At 38.1% G+C, this 23,780-nt stretch overlaps 1 protein-coding gene across 1 annotated transcript in view; it reads right to left on the bottom strand.

Annotated features, from left to right (window-relative positions):
• The window catches only part of brsk2a (BR serine/threonine kinase 2a), a 273,553-nt gene that overhangs the window by 12,709 nt on the left and 237,064 nt on the right, over nt 1-23,780 (bottom strand). Inside the window, exons 10-18 of the mRNA XM_067379486.1 lie at nt 21,721-21,885; nt 20,242-20,339; nt 19,896-20,046; nt 18,428-18,496; nt 12,024-12,084; nt 9,377-10,058; nt 8,244-8,292; nt 3,587-3,710; nt 2,891-3,071 (exon numbers count right to left, since the gene is read on the bottom strand). Of these exons, the coding sequence (XP_067235587.1) occupies nt 2,891-3,071; nt 3,587-3,710; nt 8,244-8,292; nt 9,377-10,058; nt 12,024-12,084; nt 18,428-18,496; nt 19,896-20,046; nt 20,242-20,339; nt 21,721-21,885 (1,580 nt within the window). The remainder of the gene's footprint in view (nt 1-2,890; nt 3,072-3,586; nt 3,711-8,243; nt 8,293-9,376; nt 10,059-12,023; nt 12,085-18,427; nt 18,497-19,895; nt 20,047-20,241; nt 20,340-21,720; nt 21,886-23,780) is intronic.

Here is a 23,780-nt window from a genome sequence, read left to right as displayed (position 1 = left end):
CAGAGAATCTTATTTCTCACCATCTTGGAGTCCTTCAGGTGTTTTTTAGCAAACTCCATGCGCTTTTGTGTGTCTTGCACTGAGGAGAGGCTTCCGTCGGGCCACTCTGCCATAAAGCCCCGACTGGTGGAGGGCTCCAGTGATGGTTGACTTTCTACAACTTTTTCCCATCTCCCGACTGCATCTCTGGAGCTCAGCCACAGTGATCTTTGGGTTATTCTTTACCTTTCTCACCAAGGCTCTTCTCCCCCGATAGCGCAGTTTGGCCAGACAGCCAGCTCTAGGAAGGGTTCTGGTCGTCCCAAATGTCTTCCATTTAAGGATTATGGAGGCCACTGTGCTCTTAGGAACCTTAAGTGCAGCAGAATTTTTTTGTAACCATGGCCATGTATGGCCCGCCCAATCGGCCCAATGGCGGTTTCCCACCGGGCGGGGAAGGTTTCTTGCGCGTTCCGTCTTTTCAGCATGGCAAAGTAGTTGAATTCCAAATAATCTCTTATCTGACTCCATGTTATTATGACCTCGAATTTAGTTTAGAATGTCAATTGATTATTGGTCATTTGTATAATAATTTAGCTTTACATTTGAAATTTATTCTATTTAACTCTTTAATCTTATTGTTCTCGTTCATTCGGTTCTCAGTGTCGCACAGGGTCCTCACACTGGCCATTCATTAATTATGCGGGCACACGATCACAAACTCGCCAGTCTTGGTCACTAGACAGAGGTAATTGACTATACTAATAGAGTGCTGCTCTCATGCTTGCTTTCTCTAAAAGTATTTGTGTAGTCCCCATAGATCTGTATACACTTGAATTAGAGTAACACTAACTCTAGTCAGGTCACAACCACTACTACAGTTAAGCCGACCAATATTACTTCTCTTATAGTAGCTTTGGTTTGGTTATGCCATAGTTTCCCATGTACACTTAGCTTACAATAAACAGAGGTAAGGCTCACCCTATTTAGGTTGGTCGATTAGATGTCCTAAACGGAATTCCCTTTTTAGCCTTTACAGTCTAAATACACTTGAATTAATGCCAAGCGTTAGTCGGAGCTCTAAAATCACAGTTAGTGTGCCCTATGCTCCACTCAACTGGACTTTAGTCCGTTACTAACCCGATGCAGATTTGCGGTAACAATGGATACATCGTAATCTACTGAAGTCAATAATTTCAGAGTAAGTCACAATAAATCAAATGTGACAATTTATTAGTCAGGTAAATGTATCAAGCCAATTACATAATCAATTCAAAGGTGATCCATACCAAACATCAAATGCTCAGAAATAGAGTAAGATGCATACCTGACATTAGGAAAATACACATTGGTGGGTGTCCTAGACACCCAGCAATGAGGACACGTCTGAATACAGAAGCGCCCTGAGCCTTTTGCAACATTTCTTTAAATACTCAGACCAAGACAAAACATCCCCCGATGTGGGGCATGAACTTACAATCAGAATTTGCATTGACTAGGGTCACAGACCTCAGGGGTTCGCACCTTGCTGTGGAACAGGAGGTAATTCAGATGAAAGACCCTGGGATAGAGGCACACCCATGGTTGCAACCAAAGTATCTCTAAAACTCTTAAAACCTTTAATACCTTTGGTTTACTTCCATGTAGACGAGACCATTGTACCAGTTGCATTGAGACACTTCAAATGATACCAAACATAACTGTTAATTCATTTGCATTGACAGAACATTATAATTTGTATATAATCTCTCTAAGTGAACTGAGTGATGGGAAGAATGTGTAAAGGGAAGGAAGTGGGGGAGAAGGAGCAAATGCGAAGGAAGGACAGGATGGAAAGAAGCCTTCCCGCAACTTCACGCTGTGGGGTGTGGAGACAAATGGCCGTATGCGTTTGTGCTGTCCATATCTCAGGAGATCAAAGTATCTGAGGATCTGTTGATCTTACAGCCAGATCTGTGCCTTGCCACAATTCTGTCTCTGAGCTCTTCAGGCAGTTCCTTTGACCTCATGATTCTCATTTGCTCTGACATGCACTGTGAGCTGTAAGGTCTTATATAGACAGGTGTGTGGCTTTCCTAATCAAGTCCAATCAGTATAATCAAACACAGCTGGACTCAAATGAAGGTGTAGAACCATCTCAAGGATGATCAAAAGAAATGGACAGCACCTGAGTTAAATATATGAGTGTCACAGCAAAGGGTCTGAATACTTAGGACCATGTGATATTTCAGTTTTTCTTTTTTAATAAATCTGCAAAAATGTCAACAATTCTGTGTTTTTCTGTCAATATGGGGTGTTGGGTGTACATTAATGAGGAAAAAAAAAAATTAACTTAAATGATTTTAGCAAATGGCTGCAATATAACAAAGCGTGAAAAATTTAAGGGCGTCTGAATACTTTCCGTACCCACTATATCTATACTATTGACAACAGACTTTTTTTTTTGTCCAAATGTGACCACACCTTAAGGATTGTTCCTTTGATGGCAGAAAGAAAAATTCTCTCAAGACTATGGGCCCTATTTTAACGATCTAAGTGCATGGTCTGAAGCACATGGTGCAGGTGCTTAAGGAGTGTCCGAATCCACTTTTGCTAGTTTAGCGACGGACTGCAAGTGGTTCACATACTTTTTCTTGCCACTGTATATATATATATTTTAGCATTTATCATGCAACCACACTGCCAATTTGACCCAATCTGTGCTCTACCTGGGATTTTTGTCCTTTTAAAAATACTCTTGTAGGTTATTCTGACAAATTTAGTGCAATCATCCCAAATACAATTCAACATCATGGAGAAAGGTAAAATAATTCCCCTTTTCACTTTTATCCACAGCTATTTTCGGGTTTTCAAACTACACTCACGTTCAACGGGCTTGATTAGCGGGGTTGACTGCGGTTGCTGTGGTTACCTGAGAGCAGAGTGAAGGTGACTGAATAGATGCCGTTCTCCTTGGTGGCCGCGGTGCTCTCGGTGTACGTGATGTCTACCTGGAATTTAACAGGCTTTTGGAAGACGGTGGGGCCGGCTGTAGATTTGTACTCGGCCCTAAAACTCGTCTGCGAGACGACGCTGTGACTGAGGCTGGGAATCTGAGGAAAGACAAAGGCAAGGATCGATTCACTCTTACATATTTGGAAGCACCTACGAAGAACCTCTGGAAATTATTTGCAAAAGTGTGGCTTTTGTGTAGCTAAAGGTGAGGAAAACATCACTAACCATGACAAGCAACTTTTTAAGCAGACGTTTAAACCACTTGCAGGTCTAAACGACGCACTAAACTCCCACAAACCTCTCGAGGCACAACATCTATATGCTAATGATTCATGCCCTGTGTTGATTTTCCATTGACCTCTAATGAAAGAGGCAGCCACGGGGAGGATGGAAACATCACAGACTAGCATTTTATAGAAATGAAACACAAATCAGAAAGGTGTTTGCAAATGTAAAAACACAAGCTTCCGGCCAAGCCAATCAAAACTGTTGCGATGAGGAAAGTCTTTCGATCCGATAGAGAGAACGTAGAAGCATATATTCAAATATTCATAGCTGCCGTTCAAACAGAGGAATGAAACTGGAGTGGAGCCATGCAAAATAGATTGCTTACCGAGAGAAAGGCGTGGACGATGTCGGCTTTTATAGAGCTCAGTGGCTTGTCCTTAATAACCACGAAGATCTGTTCCTCTTTCTCTAGGTTGATGAAGTTACCAAACCAAGATTTTTTGGCAAGTCTGCAGAGCGAGAGAAAGACAAAACATTAACTTTTTATGAAGTCTTCAGGGGATACAAGATCAGTCCTTATCAGAGCTCAGAATAAGATAGATCCTATGGTGCTTATGCAAAATAAATTGATATTGAATAATTCATAAAAGGGACTATATGAAAGATCGGCACACAGCAGAGCATCTACCAAAAAATTAACTAGATGAACTTTGCATGAGGTCATATTGATGGTTGTGAGAAAAATTTAATGAAGTCGTACAAAAGTCCATAAGATGCTCTTGTACATATTCACCCTGAATGTTTTTTTTTTTTATTTTATAAAAACCAAAATATAAATGCATAATTTGTTGTGATATAAATTTAAGAATCCACATATTTAGTGGCGTACAAGTTGCTTTGAGCTCTTTAAAGTATTAGTGTGTTCTTCTCAGAGCAGAACTTTGAGTTTCATTTGGCTACAATATAAATTGTTTGGAGTAGGCTATTTATCTTTGAGTTAATGATAGGGATATGTATTGCTAGCCATTAACACCCATCAACTGTTGCATTTCTGTAAATTTCATAAAAGATGCATCCTATTTGCACAGGTTTAAATGAGTGCTGTCAAACGATTAATCGTAATTAATCACATCCAAAATAAAAGTTTGCATTTACATAATATATGTGTGTGTACTGTATATATATATATATATATATATATATATATATATATATATGTATGAATACTTCAGATGCAAAAGCCTCTAAGTGCCGTCTGAAATTTTCTTATAAAATGAGCATTTTTATCAAGCTTGTATGTTTATGTTCAGTTATTTCACTTTATGCTGATGATACTCAGTTATACATTTCATCACGACCAGATGAAATCTCCAAATTATCCAATCTGACAGAGTGTGTTGAAGTAAAACACTGGATGACCTGTAATTTTCTTCTATTAAATTCAGATAAGACTGAAGTATTACTTATTGAACCAAAAACCTGTACACAGAATCTCTCAGACTACAATCTGCATTTAGAAGGATGTACTGTTACTCCATCCTCAACAGTTAAAGACCTGGGTGTTATATTAGACAGCAACTCGTCCTTCGAAAATCATATTTCATATGTTACAAAAACAGCCTTCTTCCACCTCAGAAACATTGCTAAGATACGGAATATGTTATCTATTTCTGATGCAGAAAAGTTAGTTCATGCATTCATGATGTCTACACTAGATTACTGTAATGCATTGTCCTGCTTCCTCAATAAACAAGCTACAATTAGTACAAAGCAAGTATATGTATATGTACATTTCTGAAACCACATACGTTGGACAGTCACCTCCAATACCAGATTCTCTAAATTGTAATGTTGACATGCATTCTCTGTAAAGCTGCTTTAAAACAATATGTATTGTGAAAAGTGCTATACAAATAAATGTGAATTGAATTGAAAAGCTACTCACTCCATCTTTTAAGAGTTAAAAGAACCATTGCCAAACATATAACATGCTAGAAACATAATAATCACTATAATAATGATCCATTCAAAGATTAAGTATTTGCCTATTAAAATCCAAATAGCGACTTTTTTTCCTTTTTTTTTTGGCCGGGCAGTATATATTTCTGCATGTTGCTATGGTACATTTCAGAGTATAAGCTGCAGTTATATGCATTTGTAACCAATATTTAGTGAAAGTATTGTTAAACAACTGTTGCAATTTTGCTGCAGTAGGTCTCAAAGCATCTCTGTTGATGGCAAATCAACCCAAACCCCGGGTGTTTAAACTAGCAGCTGTAAATTGGTCTTGTTTTAGCATATAAAGGAATAACTGTCTGTCTAAACATCATTCTAGCTCTAAAAAGCTTCAGTCCGCCGCTGTTGTGTATCAACAAAGCACAGTCGCTCACAACTTAGCTTCCAGAAACTGATTTATAGCAGACGATGACAAAAGAAAGCAGAGAGTGCCGCGGCTTATCCAGCTGGCGCGGAAAGCGAGAGAGAGGCGGATAAGTTATGGAAGACAAAATAGAAAACAAAAGAGGATGAGGCATCACTCCGTGTGGGGGAGAGAGTTTGTGACTGCTGTCTGCTGTCTGCTGTGTGGTGAGACCCGCCTCAGTGGGAGCAAGATATGACTGAGCTTCCATTAGAGTGGAAAACAGACTAAATGGTTTAACAGAGGCAAACATAACTCACAATGATTTCTGAAGTGCTGAGGGGGTTTTACATCAACTCTGTTGTTGGGTAAGTATTGTTCAAGGTCTACACTTCCTCTTTTTCAGAGGATGTTTCCTGGCAGCTGCATTTTGTGGCGTTTCCAGCAAAAAAAAAAAAACTGTCTTAATGGTAACCTGGAAAAGCTCTATAGCATGTTCATGGAAACCAAATGAAAATAATACAGATAATGATAATGAAATCTGAAATTACCTACACTGTAGAGACCTCCAAGTGGTCCTCATGATGACAGCAGCTTAATAAAAGGGACTAAATAAAATGTATATATATATAATTTATACTGTAGAAAGTTAAAATATAACTATAATAAATAACATTACACTGATCAGGCATAACATTATGACCACCTTCCTAATATTGTGTTGGTTACCCTTTTGCTGCCAAAACAGCCCTGACCCATTGAAGCATGGACTCCACTAGACCCCTGAAGGTGTGCTGTGGTATCTGCACCAAGATGTTAGCAGCAGATCCTTTAAGTCCTGTAAGTTGTGAGGTGGAGCTCCATGGATCGGACTTGTTTGTTCAGCACATCCCACAGATGCTCGATTGGATTGAGATCTGGGGAATTTGGAGGCCCATTCAACACCTCGAACTCCTCGTTGTGCTCCTCAAACCATTCCTGAACCATTTTTGCTTTATGGCAGGGTGCATTATCCTGCAGAAAGAGGCCACAACCTCAGGAACATGTGTTCCCCGGGTAAGCGACGTACACACACTCGGCCATCCACGTGATGTAAAATAAAATGTGATTCCTCAGACCAGGCCACCTTCTTCCATTGCTCTGTGGTCCAGTTCTGATGCTCACATGCCCACTGTTGGTGTTTTCGGCAGTGGACAGGAGTCAGCATGGGCACCCTGACTGGGGTGCGTTTCCCAAAGCGAACTATGGTGGCAAGTTCCGTCGTTACCAAGAAAGTCCAATGGGACTTACGACCATGGTTCACCAACGGTGCTTTCAGGAAACTCACCCCTGGTCTATGCAGCCCCATATGCAACAAACTCTGACACCTTTCTATCAGAACCAGCATTAACTTCTTGAGCAATTAGAGCTACAGTAGCTCATCTGTTGGATCGGATCACACGGGCCAGCCTTCGCTTCCTACATGCATCAATGAGCCTTGGCAGCCCATGACCCTGTCGTCGGTTCACCACTGTTCCTTCCTTGGACCACTTTTGATAGATACTGACCACTGCAGACCGGGAACACCCCATAAGAGCTGCAGTTTTGGAGATGCTCTGACCCAGTCATCTAACCATCACAATTTAGCCCTTGTCAAACTCACTCAAATCCTTATGCTCGCCTATTTCTAGAACATTATTGATACTTCAGCAAAAACTAATACTAGGTTAGCTAATGTAAGTAAAATGTCCTCAAAACAGTTACAGAAGACATATAAAAAGTCAGCAATACAATAAGAAAAAAGAAATTAATGGACAAATAAAACTAAACAAAAATACAAATTAAATAAAGAGTGCTTTAGGTTTTTTAGGAAGATGTTCTAACAGTGGTATTCAGATAAGTAATAGCCTACAACATAAACTGAATAAAGTAATCAAATGTAAAATAACTCTGCTGTAGACATTAAATATAGACTAATCCATATTATAACTACAAAAGTTATTCATTCAAGAGCAGCGAGTGATTTTATCTTTGTCTTTTTTTATTTGATTAACAATAATGCAGCAGGTTTATTAGGCTATCCAATATACTGTTACACATGTGTTTTCTTTCTCAACTGTTTACATTCATTTAAGACATTACCGACTGTGTTTACGGGGATACTCACCAAAACGGCATTTCAGCATTTTTGTGTGAAGGCATCTCGGTGTGGGCGCACAGAAAGCCACCAAGGGAATCTCTTTTGCGGCTTAATGCGCTTTTAATAACACAGTTTAATATCAAGCAAATCCTGCAGTTTAGCAACAGTAACACTGCATTTTACAACACTCACTTATTCGGCTGATTTGGATGTCAAGTTTCGCTTAGGAAGGAACGAAAGCGTACCTCTGTGATGCTGCGGTGGACGGAATGGGGCAGTGGCACAATAATTGTTTTACAACGATTATCTTGTTTTCATAATCGTTGGAAGCCAAAATTGAAAAAAAAAATCAATTACGATTAAATCGCACAGCCATAATATAAATATTTACAAACTTTTATGTTAGATGATTAATCGCGATTAATCGATTTGACAGAATTGTATATAAATGAACCCCCTCCACCCAGTAGTAAGTTACCTAGGACTGCCAATAATTCTCTTGAAAAGAAAAGACAATAGAAGTCAAAGAGAAATCTATAAAGATATAAAAGGGTGTGTACTCACTCTGGGGAAGACTCTGGCGTGAGGCTGGACATTTCCTCTTGAGTGGGAACTGTTCAGAATAAAGCAAGGATGTTAGCATGTTCAGTTTTTGTCATTCATCAAGGTCTTATGACTTTGAAATAGTTCATTAATTCATCATCTCACTATGTAGGACATACATAATTAGAGCCTATAGTTGCATGCAAAGGAGCATCGTATTGTCATAGTATTTGTCTCAGGTTGAGATTAAAAATTACGCCACCAATAAGACTGGATCATTAAGGGGTCACATGCAGTAAAAGGTATTTAGAAATGCAAACTGATGCTACTGAAACAACGTGAGGTGGTAACCATGGCAGCAGGCTTAATATTAGTTTACAGTCAGTATATGTAAATGAGACAATTTAGCAACAACAAGCCATGAAACAGATCCAGTCAATCTGGAGGAGGTAAGAGCTTTATTTCAGGTCTATAATGACTCAATGCAGAGTGACTCCATTTACTGGGGATTTGAAAGAACTAGCCAAAATCATTCTCTTGGTGACCTATTACTGAGCCAGTAGCAAAGCAAGGTTATTAAAGATGCCTATGAAACAATTTAAAGAAGAGAAGAAAACAATTTTCTTTCCTTTGACAACTTATTTCCAGCTGAAACAGTAAGTTGGGACAGGACTGTTTTCAAATAGCCAGTAGTGATTAGTTATGCTACAGCCTGACAAAAGCAGAAGACAGATTCACAACCCTTTTCTATTTCTAGTTTGAGGCAGAATGTATTTAAGAATTAAGGGGGTGGGGCATTCTCATTCTCATATTGGACAAGAATCTGTATACACTCCTGTGAACAAAATGATGCCAATAACATCTTTGGTTTTCTTTTCCAGAAGAGAAAAGGTGTACATTTTAAATGTGTGCATATGCTAACTTTTAGGAGTATGCTAGAATCTAGATTAGCCTCAAATCTATAAGAAAAAACTCTAATTTTGATTTCATGGCATCATGAATTGTAGCCTGGCCACCCCCAGGTTGTTTTCCTGGCTTTTGCCTGAGACACTGGGATAGGCTCCAGCATCTCCGTGACCCTACAAGCAATTTGGAGAACAGATGGATGGACGGATTTTAGATTGTTTACTATATCCACCAATTTGTCAAGATACCTTGCAGTTTCCTGCGGTGAAAGCGTGGCGAGCCCAGGAAGCTGTTCCTGATGGAGTTGAGACGAGTCTTCCAGGGCATTCCCCCAATGGAGGGGCTGGGGGGTGGCGTAGGGGTTGGCGTTCCTGCTGGGCTGTCCTTAGGCGTGTGCACAGGTGTTCCTTTGGGGGTAGGGATAGGGCTGCCCCTTGGAGAGGGGTGGGGGGTCACCTGTATGGTAGGGATAGATTTGGTGGTGTGGTCAGAGCCGGGCACAGGGTGGAAGTGGTGTAGACGGATGGGAGAAAGAGGGACAACAGGCCTAAAAGGGACTGAGAGCTGAGGGGGAATGATGGAGGCTGGGGTCGCCCGCCGCACCAGTGGGCTGCCCGGTATACAGGGAGCTTGAGGATGACATGGAGTCGAAGGTTCTGACTTGGCTGTCAAAATGTGTTCAGGCTCGGTTTCAGGTAAAGGGTTTGATCGGGCGGACTGTAAGGGCTTGTCTTTGGGTTTGGCTGGAAGAGTTTGGGTCTTTGGGCAGGGCAAGAGAGACTCGGATATAGAGTTTGGTGTTAGGGAGTTAGAAGTTAGGGGTTTTGCCCCACTTTGATCTGAGTTTGGTTTTAGGGAGTCAGTGATACTAGAACTGGGGGACAAGAGCAGCTCAGCGGACTGAGGCGGGACACAAAACTTTCGGACGGGCTTTAGGGGAAGTCAAGAACCAGAGCAGAACACATCGAGATATACAGGCACGAGTCACAAAGCAGCAAGGGTAAAAAACACAAAAAGGCAAGGGATAATTTAGGGAGAAAAGGGATCCGTGGTGATGGAGAAGAAACAAAAGAATCATGCAGTTAGCCAAGACAGGTGAGCGAAAGATGCAACAAGACCATTGTGAAGAGCAAATCAAGAGTCTATTCAGGCACACAAAAGAAAGCTGCCAATGGGAAAATAAAAAGGGATTAAACACCAAATTTTCTTCCGTGAAATGAGCAACTTGGATATCAAACAAGAAATCATGTATGAGAGGTGTGGACAATGTCATTTGCAGCATCTGGGTCAATGACATATAATGTATATATAGACATATTCTTATATAAATGTACTAATTATGATAATTTCATACAGTTTTGAAAAACTTTTATACCATTTCAACAAAGGTTTAAATTTAATAACCCTAAAAATGTCATAAGGTGTAGCCATGAAGCAAAAAGTTGTAAATAAAGTGTATAATTTTATTTTACTCCAAATACATGTGAGAGTACAGATAATTTTTAAATATTTTTTCAGTGTAAAACGTGTTAGTGACCAGGACACACAGTCATAATAAATGACTGGAGTCCTCTCTATATTCCTCTTGTAGGTTTCGGCTTGTTGGCTGAACCACATAACTTTGATTTGGTGGACAATTAACAAGCACTGAAGCAGATTTGTTAAAATATTATTAGATGATATGGTAATCTTGGAATATAAGATTATAGATCATATTATATATAAGACAATTCTTTTGATTTGTTTTTTTTTTCACTTTCATTATGATATCAGGACAGTTGCATCACCCTGACATTTTTTACTTTAAAATTCATAGAGATTCATCATAGAATTGGTGTATTTAATGTATTTGTAATGTATTTCAATAATGTATTTCAATGTATTTTTAAATAAATTAATATATAGGACAAAAGATGAGTCATGTTATTGACCCATATGAATCTATGAATCATCTATTAACAAACTAACGTCTAAGAAATGCAAGGCCTCAAATCTCAAATCTCGAAACACAAAAGCTACCAAGTTGCAGAAATATTTCAAGCACTAATCATCTCTTCACAGGTGGAATACAGCGAAGTAATCAAAGCAAACAAAAACACAAAAGTAACAAGCAGTACATTAACCTAATTTATGTCAAACATGAAAAGATTGCCTTCAAAATCCTCAATTTTCATGTGGCATACAGGTTTAGAGTGAACTTCCAAATCAATTTCCACTTGGAAACGGAACTATACGTTGCCAAGCTTTAGGATAAGGCCTCAGTAATCTGTGAGCTGTCTTAAACAACTCAACTGGAAAAGTTTAGACAAGAGCTTCTGTGCTAATCAGAGGAGTGGGATTTTCTACAGCGTTCCCTGAGCTGGATTTCCACTATAGTGGAAAGACACAGAAAGCAGCAGATAGGATGAAAGAATATATCTCCATGAAACAAAAACTGCTTTCTTCTATGACTCACTCTTGCGTTCTTTGCTTGCCAGAGGCCAGAATGCTATTTCCAGGGATCCTACACCTATGACCAGCTCATTTTCTTGAGCTTTCCAGTCATTCATGACTGCTGGATAAGGGTTTTTGAAAAAATGTTTTGCACATCCCAATAAAAAGCACTAAATTCACCTACAAACATCTAAAGAGTTTGCATCAAGAGCACTTTGCTTGCTAATATCATCTACTATATATGTAGTGTACCATAGTGTAGTACCATATAGTCCATCTTTGAAATGTCACAGCCAAGAAAACCATCCAAATTCGTTTTTTTATAGAAATATCACTAATCACAGTCATGTAGTATGTACAGTGAAATGGAGTGTGTGATGGTTGCCATGAAAGTGATTGAGCAGATGCGTGCTGATTGGCGGACAGACAGAAGCAGGCGTGCTGGGGGAGGGGTTTACTCACCCGAGGGCTGCTGAGAGGGCTGGTGGAGAGACCAGAGGACGCGCCACTAATGGACCGTGACCTGTGTGGATACAGACCATAAAACACACACGTGAGATGCTACTTACAGCTGAGAAGGGACAGGAAGTAAGAACAGGGTGCATAAAGGGGAATGCAGGAGAAGCAAAACTGAACTCTCATTCCGAGAGATTAAGCAAATCAAGCTTTATTAGTCTATTTTTTACTTTTTTTTTTTTTTTTATTTGGCCATCACCAGGCCATATATATTTTTATTATTAGTTATAAAATAGTATTTTACATTATGCAGCCTTGATGAACAGAAAAGACTTAAAAAAAAATAAAAAAATCTTACTGACCCCAAACTTTTGAATGTATAAATATGTTTTTGTTTTTTTGTTCCTATGACAATGCATACTCTATTTTAGTTTTTATTAATATATAAACTCCAAACACTTCTATATTTGATTTTATATATATATATATATATATATATATATATATATATATATATATATATATATATATATATATATATATATATATATATATATATATATATAGAGTAGTTCATATTTATATATATAAGTGATATTCAAAGTGGTCTCAGACTTCAACAACTTTCATCTCGTCTTTCTCTCCACATTCTTATCACATTTGTCACTCTGAATCTTGATCTGTGTCCTTCTGTCTCTCTGGATCTCTAATCCAGGTCAGTTGTCAGGTCTGTTTGGGATAAAAGCAGCACCCTCGGCCCTATAGCACTGAGCCGGAGAGCGGTCTAATCTGAGTCCCTATGTCCGAAAAATCAGGGTAAGCTTTACTAAGAACAGAACATGCAGTTGTGTCAGCAAGAGTCTCAATGTTCTGAAAAAAAAAGAAAGATCACTAGAGAGAGAGAGAGAGAGAGGGGAAAAAAAGACCAAGATAAAGGTTAAAGGGGTCATGACATGAGAAATCAAATTTGCTTTGATCTTTTGACGTGTAAGGGGCCTTACAATTAAAACATCCTGCAAGTTTCATAGCTTAAGATGTCCTCCTCATCATAAACAAAACATTTAATCAAGCTCCAAAAATGTCTCGTTTGGATAATGCGGGATTTGTGGCACCAGAGCAAGACATCGACGAATAGTTATTGCACCATAGGACCCTCCCACTTGCATTCAGTCACTTAACAGCTGACACTACCCTATACGCCGGATGGAAAGCAAACAGAACTCATTATAATCACTGCCGCTGTCTACACTGGATACAGTATACAGATTCGGTTATCCACGCGCTTGAGTCTGTCAACAACAGGACAAATGGAAGAGTAAAGAATGCTCGCTTTGACGCGTCCAGTTTAAAGGATTGGTTCAATTCAGAATTAAAACTTCCTGATAATTTACTAACCCCCATGTCATCCAAGATATTTATGTCTTTCTTTCTTCAGTCGAAAAGAAATTAAGGTTTTTAAGGAAAACATTCCAAGATTTTTCTCCATATAGTCCAGCCCAGCCGAGGAATAAGAGTCTTATCTAGTGAAACAATTGGTCATTTTCTAAAAAAAAAATAAAAATAAATAATTTATATACTTTTTAACCACAAATGCTCATCTTGCACTGCTCTGCAATGTGGCATGCATTACGTAATCACGTTGGAAGGTCACCCGTGGTGTAGGTGGAAGTACCAAGCAAGTGTTTACAAAGCGAACATGCAAAGACCAAGTAAAACTACCTTTACAAAAAAAGGTAAAACAACAATGTTGGATGAATTTTGGAGTTGGAGGGGAAAAGGAGTACTTCCGCCTAAATCACGCGTGACCTTTCCAACGTGATTACGTAACGCACATCGCAGAGCTGGTGCAAGATGACCATTTGTGGTTAAAAAGTATATACATTTTTATTTTTTGGGGGGGGGGGGGGGTGGGGGGGGGGCGATCTTTTCACTAGATAAGACTCTTATTCCTTGGCTGGGATCCTGTAGAACCCTTTGAAGCTGCACTGTTGATCCCCATTGAAGTCCACTATATGGAGAAAAATCCTGGAATGTTTTCTTCAAAAAACTCAATTCTTTTCAACTGAAGAAAGAAATACATGAACATCTTGGATGACATGGGGGTGAGCAAATTATCAGGAAATTGTAATAACGTCAGAGCATTATATGTTTGTTCGGAGCATTTGACTGCAGATTTGTAATTGAGGCACAATGTAATGGAGAGTTTGCAAAGAAACCTTCGTTGACAGATGAAGCAGTCAGCTATATTGGATTTGACAGCAGCTGTATCACAAACTGTAAGTAAATGATTTCATAATGCTCTGCCTGTAAATTTACTTACAAGCCTTAAAGAAGCTGCTCCTTAAAAATGGATAATTTTAGAATGAGGGTTGAAAATAGACAATGGCAGGATTGAAAGGGGGAATTGACAAGAGATGACCTGAGACTATATTTAAATCAATAGGCTAGGCTGAAACCTTCTAATGAGTGGCATCTCTCATGTGTGGGTGTCTAGAGGAAGTGAATAGAGATGGCTATGATGACTGTCAGATGGGTAGACAGAACTCAGCTAATGCTAAAATACGCAGAACAGCATGTGAAACGAATAAAATGTTAATCCTATATTTAGACGTGAAGAGCATTAGGTGGTGACTAATTGCAGCAGTCAGAGCATTAAAATCTTTGTTTACAGATAAATCATCACTAAAATATAAAAAACAAGTGAATCAGTGAATCATTTTTGGAAGCAGTTTTTTTTTAAGTAAACCAGTTTGCTAAAATAAATTAGGATATTAATTGACTACTGTAAGCATGCTTTTAACTGCAAAATTAACAACCACATAACAACTCACATCTTTTCCTTGTGTACTTTCAATTTCAAAAAACTCACTCCTTCCCACATGCTTCATTACACATATCCAGCTTTTAAAAATTACAATTCAAAGTCTCTTTTTCTTCTCTGGCACACACTGATCTCAAGCCTTTTAAAGTCAATAAACAGCACAACAACACAAATGATGCAACAGAAAGTCTGTTTCTGAGGTCGCTTCTAGTTCAAAATGCACTGTTTTTAGGAGGTTGAATAACAAAACACAAAAAATTCAAAATGTCAAAAAAGACTCCAAGATCTACACTAACTAATACAATGTAACGCCATCTAAAATCATAGCAAAATATGGATCTAAATTACTCTGTGTTCACACTTGTAGTTTGGTTCTTTTGATCCAGATCAAAAAAGAAAATGATACATTCAGTCCCGGTTCGCTTAGTGTTCACACTGTCAATTTTAAGGAATTCCTCCATCACACACACAAACAAAGATCTGCTGCAAGGAGACGGCATTTCCGACACCTGTACCAAACGTAATGGCATTGCGACTATGATGAGAAAAACCTGTCCTTTCTGTTCTTTTTAGATTCGCATCCTGTGACTTCACAAACTGTTTTTAGTTAGTTTAGATGACTTTGGTCTATCTTGTGTTCAATATTTCGAGAGTTCCTTTTTCAGGGTTCTCGGTCCACTTGTTTGGTGCGCACACTTTTCAAATCAACTGCACTAACAGAGCAATCGCACCAGAGTTTGTTTTAATTGAACCAAATCTGCCAAGTGTGAACACACCCTAAATATGTCTAGTCCAAATAGAAGTAAAGATGCAGAGAGGGTTTTTTTTTTTGTTGTAATTTTAGAACATCTTCCCCTGAACATCTCAAACTTGACAAATAAATCAGAATTCAACATTTTATCTCATTATTCCACTGCCAACAGTTACATTTTTTTTTATATAAAAAGGATGAAAAATGCAAAATAACACTTTTTATTTGACGATAAAATTGTATAACCCGATGCCACTGGTTTCATAATGGCCATGGGACATACGTAATTACAAAAATCCAGAAATTTCCATCCAAATGTTATTGTTGCACAGTACTATTTCACATTATTATTATTTATATTTAAATAAGGACTATTCAGTGTATACTATGCAGTAAGCAGCAGGCCAGAGCTAGACTCGTCTTTCTTAAGGTATGCGGCTGCTTCCTTTTGAAACGCAATCATTTTGAAATCCTCAGGTGGCGTATATGTCAGTCTCAGGTCATCTCCCGTCAATTCCCCATTTCAATCCTGCCATCAGATACGTCTGGCCATTTGAGTGGGAATGAAAAGAGTGTAATGAAATTGGGTTTTGAAATGAATTGGAGGAATGAGACCTACTTTGTTATTATACAGTGGAAGGTGAGGGTTCAAAGTTTACGTGGAAAAATGGTAGTGAAGAAAAAGATAGCGGAGGCTAAAATAAATAGAGGTGGAGTTCATTTTTGCTCTGGCTGCAGGATGATGCTTCAAGATAGATGGAACGACACTGGATATACCGAACGTTTTTTTGTAAGCTAGTTAATTTCATGATATACATCTGTGAAATCCAAAGAGAATTCTTGGAGGGCCCTTGACTCAATCTGTGTACTATAAGTCATACTGTATATAAACATGTATTCTGTCACATTTACAATTTAAATGGATTTAATCTTAAAAAGGATAGTTCACCCAAAAATGAAAATTTGATGTTTATCTGCTTACCCCCAGGGCATCCAAGATGTAGGAGACTTTGTTTCTTCAGTAGAACACAAATTATGATTTTTAACTCCAACCGTTGCCATCTGTCAGTCATATAATGCATGTCAATGGGAACTTCGTCTATAAACACAGACAAATCCAAATTAAACCCTGCGGCTCGTGACGACACATTGCTGTCCTAAGACATGAAACGATTGGTTTGTATGAGAAACCGAACAATATTTATATATTATTTTTTACCTCTAAAACAGCACTATGTCCAACTGCCCGGCACATCCAGTTGGTGAGGTCAGAAAACGCGCTCTGATGACGGAAGTGATCTCTCACGCTTTGCTTCAATGAGTGCGAGAGATCACTTCCGTTGTCAGAGCACGATCAGACCTCACTAAGCAAGTGCTGAACGCAGTTGGACATAGTGGTGTATTAGAAGTAAAAAATTATATAAATACTGTTCGGTTTCTTGCACAAACCGATTGTTTCGTGTCTTAGGACATCAATGTGTCGTCACGAGCTGCAGGGTTTAATTTGGATTTGTCTTTGGAATGTTTTTTTGACTCTTATAGACAAAGTTCCCATTGACACGCATTATACGACTGACAGACGGCAATGGTTGCAGTTAAAAATCATCATTTGTGTTCTACTGAAGAAACAAAGTCACCTACATCTTGGATGCCCTGGGGGTAAGCAGATAAACATCAAATTTTCATTTTTGAGTGAACTATTCCTTTAATAAAATGTATTTAAATCTATAAGGGAAATGCTAAGCAGGTGCTAGCCTTTAGCATTGTATAACATGCTACAAATAATATATTTTCAACCTGGTTCTATGACGATAACCCACATACAATCAGAAAAAAAAGTTATTTTATCCACTAAATGAGGTTTTGAATTAACTTGAGCAACAGAAATAGCATAACTTGAGTGAACTGTCACGACCATTTAGCTAAAATGCTAGTCCTAGCCCTTACATGAAACAATTACGAGGTGGATTATATTTTACGTTGAATTCTATGAAGAAAAAAAATCCATGTCAGAACAGTGCTGTTATTGCTGAAATATATATATATATATATATATATATATATATATATATATATATATATATATATATATATATATATATATATATATATATATATACATACATACATACATATATATATATACTAAAAGAACACTGCGCCAGATCATAAAACCAGTTTGTTATAGTATAACATCTGATAGTAGCTTAAAGTTGTACTTTTATTTTAACAAATTGTAGTTAAAATATCTAAAATTCATTAAAATAAACTTGCAGCACTGTATGAGATATTGAAGCACAGAATGTGTTTAATATAAGTAGATTTTGTCTTACTACATTAAGAGTTTTCCCCCCCACTTTTTTTCAGTTGTTTATACTTGAAGTGAAAAATTTAATTACATTTCTTGATCCTTACGTTTTGTGAGATTCACTCGTTTTGAGAAAGTACTCTGACATGGTATCAAGACGCAATTTATAGCAACATAGTTTGTCCTAATACTGAATAATTGGCTCAAAAAAATGTCATACTTTACCATCACGACACATTACATTCATTTTATATTTAGTAGAAGTATGCTAATTGTCATTCAGAAAATTTTTCTGTTCAAACTCCAAACTCTCAGATCCTAACACTAACCAACCCCACAGTGTGTCAAAATCGTTTTTACAAAATCATCCTTTCAGCACATTATTATTGACGACAGAAGCCAGGAACCTCTAATGCAGTGCAGGTCAGTAAAAGGGTCTTGTTGGAAAGCTCAGGACAGGAAAAACATCTCTGCATCTTTGATGACTAAAGCTCTGTGAACTATGCAAAGGTCAGAGGGTCTGCTAGTACCTTTCCTCTTTGCTCTTTGGTTTGCGTTTGGCATCCGAGATATCCAAGCTTTTACTGAACACGTTCTTACTGCAGCAGGAGACAAAGTGAGCAACAGTGAGTCTCTGAACAAAACAACAAAGAACTGAACTAACCGGCTATAAAGAATAAAAGACAGTGTGAGGTATTGGCTTTTTCAATGGTGTTGGATACTGAAGTGTTTTTCTCATTCGTTTTTATTTTCAGATAGCTTTTTAGAAGAATTTCCAAACCCAATATTTGAAGCGTCACATGAAAAATGAGGTCTTAAAGGGTAGCGTTGAGAAAAAAGGAGTGAAATACAGGATGAAGGTGAATGACAGGAATAATTTCTCAAGCCTCTGACAGTATTTGCCTTACAGCTGCGTTTCTCAAACCAAACGCAATGACAAATAGCCAGAGGGGCCATGAAATATTCCTGAACTGTGAATTAGTTAGAAAATCTCACCGGAGAACGCGGCCTGCACTCGATGCATCATCAAATGCGCAACAAAACCAAAAAAAAAAAAAAAAAAAAATCTCTATTTTGAGATTTTGTTTTGAGTATTGAGTAAGACACAAGAAAGCCTTAAGAGGCAAATACTGAATTATTTGTAAAATTTAGAATAGAAAGAAATAAAGCTGTAGGATTGCTCACAGACTCTAGTTAAGACATCAAATGCTTCAAATGGTACAGTACAGGCTTTTTATATAGATTTTTTTTTTTTAAGACCAACGGCCGAGGTCAATATTTATGTTAAATAATACATTACATTTCGGATTGTTTTTCACCAAACCCACATTGTATACCCTCTAAAAACTTGGAATATACAGTACGTGTCGCATGGGATCATTCTATGATACTTTTAAGTGTTCTTTTAAAAGCTTGATGCTGGTCGCTATTCACTGCCATTATATGGACGAGTGTGAGCGGGGTATTTTTTAATCCAGACTCAAAACATCTGTTTACCTGTGCATTTACTGAATGAGCTACATGCGACTGATTGCACTCTGATTTTATTCTTTTTAAACTGTTTTAATAGATTGCAAAAGAAGAAAGAAATGCATACAGCAATAGAACAACACCAGGGTGAGTAAATGATGACTAAATTTTAATTTTAGGGTGAACTAACCCTTTAACGGCGAGATCTAATGGGACATTTTTAATGTAATTTTGCAATAAAATTGTGTTACATGTACAGTTTTTGGAAACAATTTACAGATTTAAAAAAAAAAAAAAAAAACGTAAATTTCTTCTTAGTTTTTTTTTTTTTTTTTTCTCTTATCAGTTGTGTTTTATGTTACATGTTGTTATTTTGGTAAATAACTTTCCGTGACACGCTGTTAATTAACACAAAACATCATTTCAATTTTTTTTTTTATTTTTTTTTTACATGCAATGGAAGTCATCATGAAAAGTAAAGAGATGGAAGGAAAAAGAGAATATAAGTAGTACGTGTGTTTTCTGCACCTCTGTCCATGCTGCGTCATGTCGATGGCTCTTCTTGCCGGTACAGGTGAACCTCCATCCGTAACGCTCAACACCTCCATAGACTTCCTCTCCGGCCTCCTCTTCCCATGTCTGTTCAGCATGGGCGAGTCGACGCGTTTCCGTGGTGGATCTGCACACACACACAGAAACTAACTCACCAGTTCACACCAACGGCAGTGTACATCTTTTGCACAGTAAGGCCAGTCAATTATTAATAAATATATAATTTTTTTATTTTTCATTTCATGTCGACTTCAATTGTACAAAAGAACCTGGTACTTCTCTGAATTTGGTCTGATCTGAGATCTGAATTCTTATTTCTTACCGATATCATTGCGAGGAGGAAGGTTTTGGTCTTCATGACTGGGGTATCTCTCCTTACGATCCAACAGAAGGAAATAGATCATCTTCTCTTGATTTTCACTGATAAAACAGGGGACGAGAAATAGCCATGTTTCAAATATATAAATAAGCACCTTAGAAAATGAAATAAAATGGCTAAATTGCCCTTTGCTGCCTTCTAGATTGAACGGTCTTTAAAGGTACAATATGTACAATTTTTGCAGTAAAATATCCAAAAACCACTAGGCTAGTATTATATATTTTGTCCAGCTGATTACTAACAATATCTCTAATGTTTTCAACTACTTCTAAATCATGAGAAAATTCCCATTCTAAACAGTGACACGGGGGAGTGCAGTCGCCTGTCAATGACGTCAGTTAACTTTGTTACCGCCTTTACTGACGTAGAAACCACATGACAACAGTGCCGTTGACAAATGCGGAAGTAGTGTCTAGCGTCCAGCAAACCACTAGCTTGCTTCAAGCAGTTCCTTATTTACTTCTTGCACGTTTTATGGTGGATTGTGTTACTTATTTATGGAACATAATTACTGTTTACCATCTACCGCTGGTTCTGTCGACAAGGACAGCTCCCGTAAACTCATGACCGGAAAAGCGGAAGCGGCGCCAGCGACTGTGTCATAATAAAAGTTCCGCTGCTCGTGAGGCGTGTGTTGATCAATCACTCCAGCACCTCGTTCAGCTCCCGCAACACTCGGTCCTGCCGCTTTTCCGGTCATGAGTATGAGGTAACGCAGCTCTGTTTATCCTATTAGATACATTGAGTGTTGAAAATTATGTTATAACATTACTCTGTGCGTATGCTGGGCGGCTGCTGTGAGACACTGTTGCACACTGCAGTAAGATAGATATATATTTAATACAGAATATATTAAAATACTGGAGGGCTTGTGTTGATAAATGGCATGTAGTTAATTTTAAAACGTATTGTATGATGGAGAAAATGCTGTATTACTGTTACTAAAAATAAAGCTGCATCTGATTATGCTATGTTAGCTACTTCACAAAATAGTGTTTTTCATGGTAATACATGGTACTCGCAAAAGATCAAGAAAAGTGATTTAAACAATAAGACTAAACGTGTTGAGCTATATAACAACAATTGATTTTCTGTCTATAAATATATCAAAACAGTTGTTCCCTTGTCTATTAAAATGTGTAATATATTAAAGCGTATTTGGTGTTTCCATGGTTTCTACAAAATAAAACCGGAAACCGAGGATAACGCGGGTATGACGTAACAGGCGACTCCTCACACGTCCTGGAGCCTTGGATAAAATTGCAATTTTCTCACGATTTACAAATAGTTGCAAACATTTGGGATATTGTAAGTACTCAAGTGAACAAAATATATAACACTTGCCTAGTGGTTTTGGGATATTTTACTGCAAAGTTCTTACATATTGCACCTTTAATCCTAAATAAGTGTGCGATTACTCACTCTTCAGATAATAGATCCTTCATCAGCTTGTTCTTGTCACGGAAGCACCCTAGTGAGTGCATGCTCTCCAGAACGTCGGGGTCGATGTCGTCGGCTGAAGGGACGCTGCGGATCGCCACCTTCCGGGGTACTGGCTGCTCCGGTTCCGGTTCATTCTTCCCCCCTCTGAAGAAAGCAGAAGCCAATCAGTGATATGAAACCCTCCCACACTGAGATTATCAGCAGCTCAAAGAGACAAAGACATCCAAAGACAAGTTCTTTATATATTTGAGATTTTCCTTTACCATCAGCTGCAAAGTTCAATTATTGTATGGGAAAGGACTGTGTGAACATTCTGCTAAATTTCTCTTTCTGTGTTCCACAGAATAAAGTAAGTCACACAGGTTTGGAACGAAAGAAAAGGCGAACAGTCATTTTTGGACAATTTCTTGTATTTGATTTGAATGAAAATGAGGGACAGAACTGTTGTAGTGGGTGACAATTATTTAGCCAAAACATAAAAAATAAAACATTAACCTTTACAAATCATTTCCAGTGGAGAAAATACTGCGGAAGACAAAAATTATGCGTGACCTTATAACAAATTAAATGGACTGTACTTTCATCCCCCTTTCATAATCTACATAAGAATGTGAACAGAAATGCATATTATATTTCATCTGTCACTGGGTTCTGAAAGTGTCAGAGCACAATTAAAGGATTAGTTCACTTTCAAATTAATTTTTCCTGATAATTTATTCACCCCCCATGTCATCCAAGTTGTTCATGTCTTTCTTTCTTCAGTCGAAAAGAAATTAAGGTTTTTGATGAAAACATTCTAGGATTTTGGACTCCATATAGTGGACTTCAATGGAGCCCAAATGGTTGATGGTCAAAATTACAGCTTCATTGCAGCTTCAAAACAATCTACACGATCCCAGACGAGAAATAAGGGTCTTATCTAGAGAAACCATCGCTCATTTTCTAAAAAAAAAAATAAAAATAAAATTTTATGCATTTTAACCATAAATGCTCATCTTAAACTCTCTTCTTCTCTATTGGAATTCCAGCAGTGTAGACACTGCTAAGTGTATTACTGCCCTCCTCAGGTCAAAGTTTGAACTAAATTGTCATATACAATATGCTAGTGCAAGTATATAACAATTAGTTCAAACTTTGACCTGTGGAGGGCAGTAATACACTTAGCAGTGTCTACACTCCCGGAATTCCAATAGAGAAGAAGAAGAAGAGAGTTTAAGATGAGCATTTATGGTTAAAATGCATAAAATTTTATTTTTTTTTAGAAAATGTGTGATTGTTTCGCTAGATAAGTCCCTTATTCCTTGTCTGGTATCATTTAAAGCCCTTTGAAGCTGCACTAAAACTGTAATTTTGACCTTCAACTGTTTGGAGGCAACTGAAGTCCACTATAAGGAGAATAATCCTGGAATGTTTTCATCAAAAACCTTCATTTCTTTTCGACTGAAGAGAGAAGGATATGGACATCTTGGATGACATGGGGGTGAGTAAATTATCAGGAAATTTTCATTTGAAAGTGAACTAATCCTTTAATAATGCAACAAGCACATTCTCAGCATTGCTAGAGCACAATCCTAACAACTACAGCTTGTTATGACCCTAAATCCATGACAAGCGTCTTCATAACCTTCTTCCTCAGATCTATTCCAAATATTTGCTGTTGCCATCTGTTAGAAAAGATGGTGGTGTATATGAGAGCAGCTAAAAACATAAGTAGTCAGCTTAAAAACACAGGCAAGTGTGTCTGCCATGTCTTTGACCCCAGAGAGGCATCAGACAGGAGGCCGCGGTACGAGCATGTCAGGCCGACCTTCGCCTGCTGTCTGCCCGCTCTCTCTCTCTCCTGAGGAAGCCAGACGACAATGCCGAGAGCATGCGAGTGGACAGCAAATCCCTGTCGGGGCTCTGGAAATTTGTCCTTGCTGCTGACATGTGGGGTCTGTGCCATTTATCACGCATACAAGCTCACACAGAATAATGCTCACTCTCAGAAGCACACACACATTTGATCCCCATCTATCCGTCCCTAATGCCCATCCCGT

The sequence above is a fragment of the Chanodichthys erythropterus genome, chromosome 24 (genome assembly GCF_024489055.1).
Source record: "Chanodichthys erythropterus isolate Z2021 chromosome 24, ASM2448905v1, whole genome shotgun sequence".
NCBI lineage: Eukaryota > Metazoa > Chordata > Actinopteri > Cypriniformes > Xenocyprididae > Chanodichthys > Chanodichthys erythropterus.
This window is presented reverse-complemented; position numbering and strand designations above follow the sequence as displayed.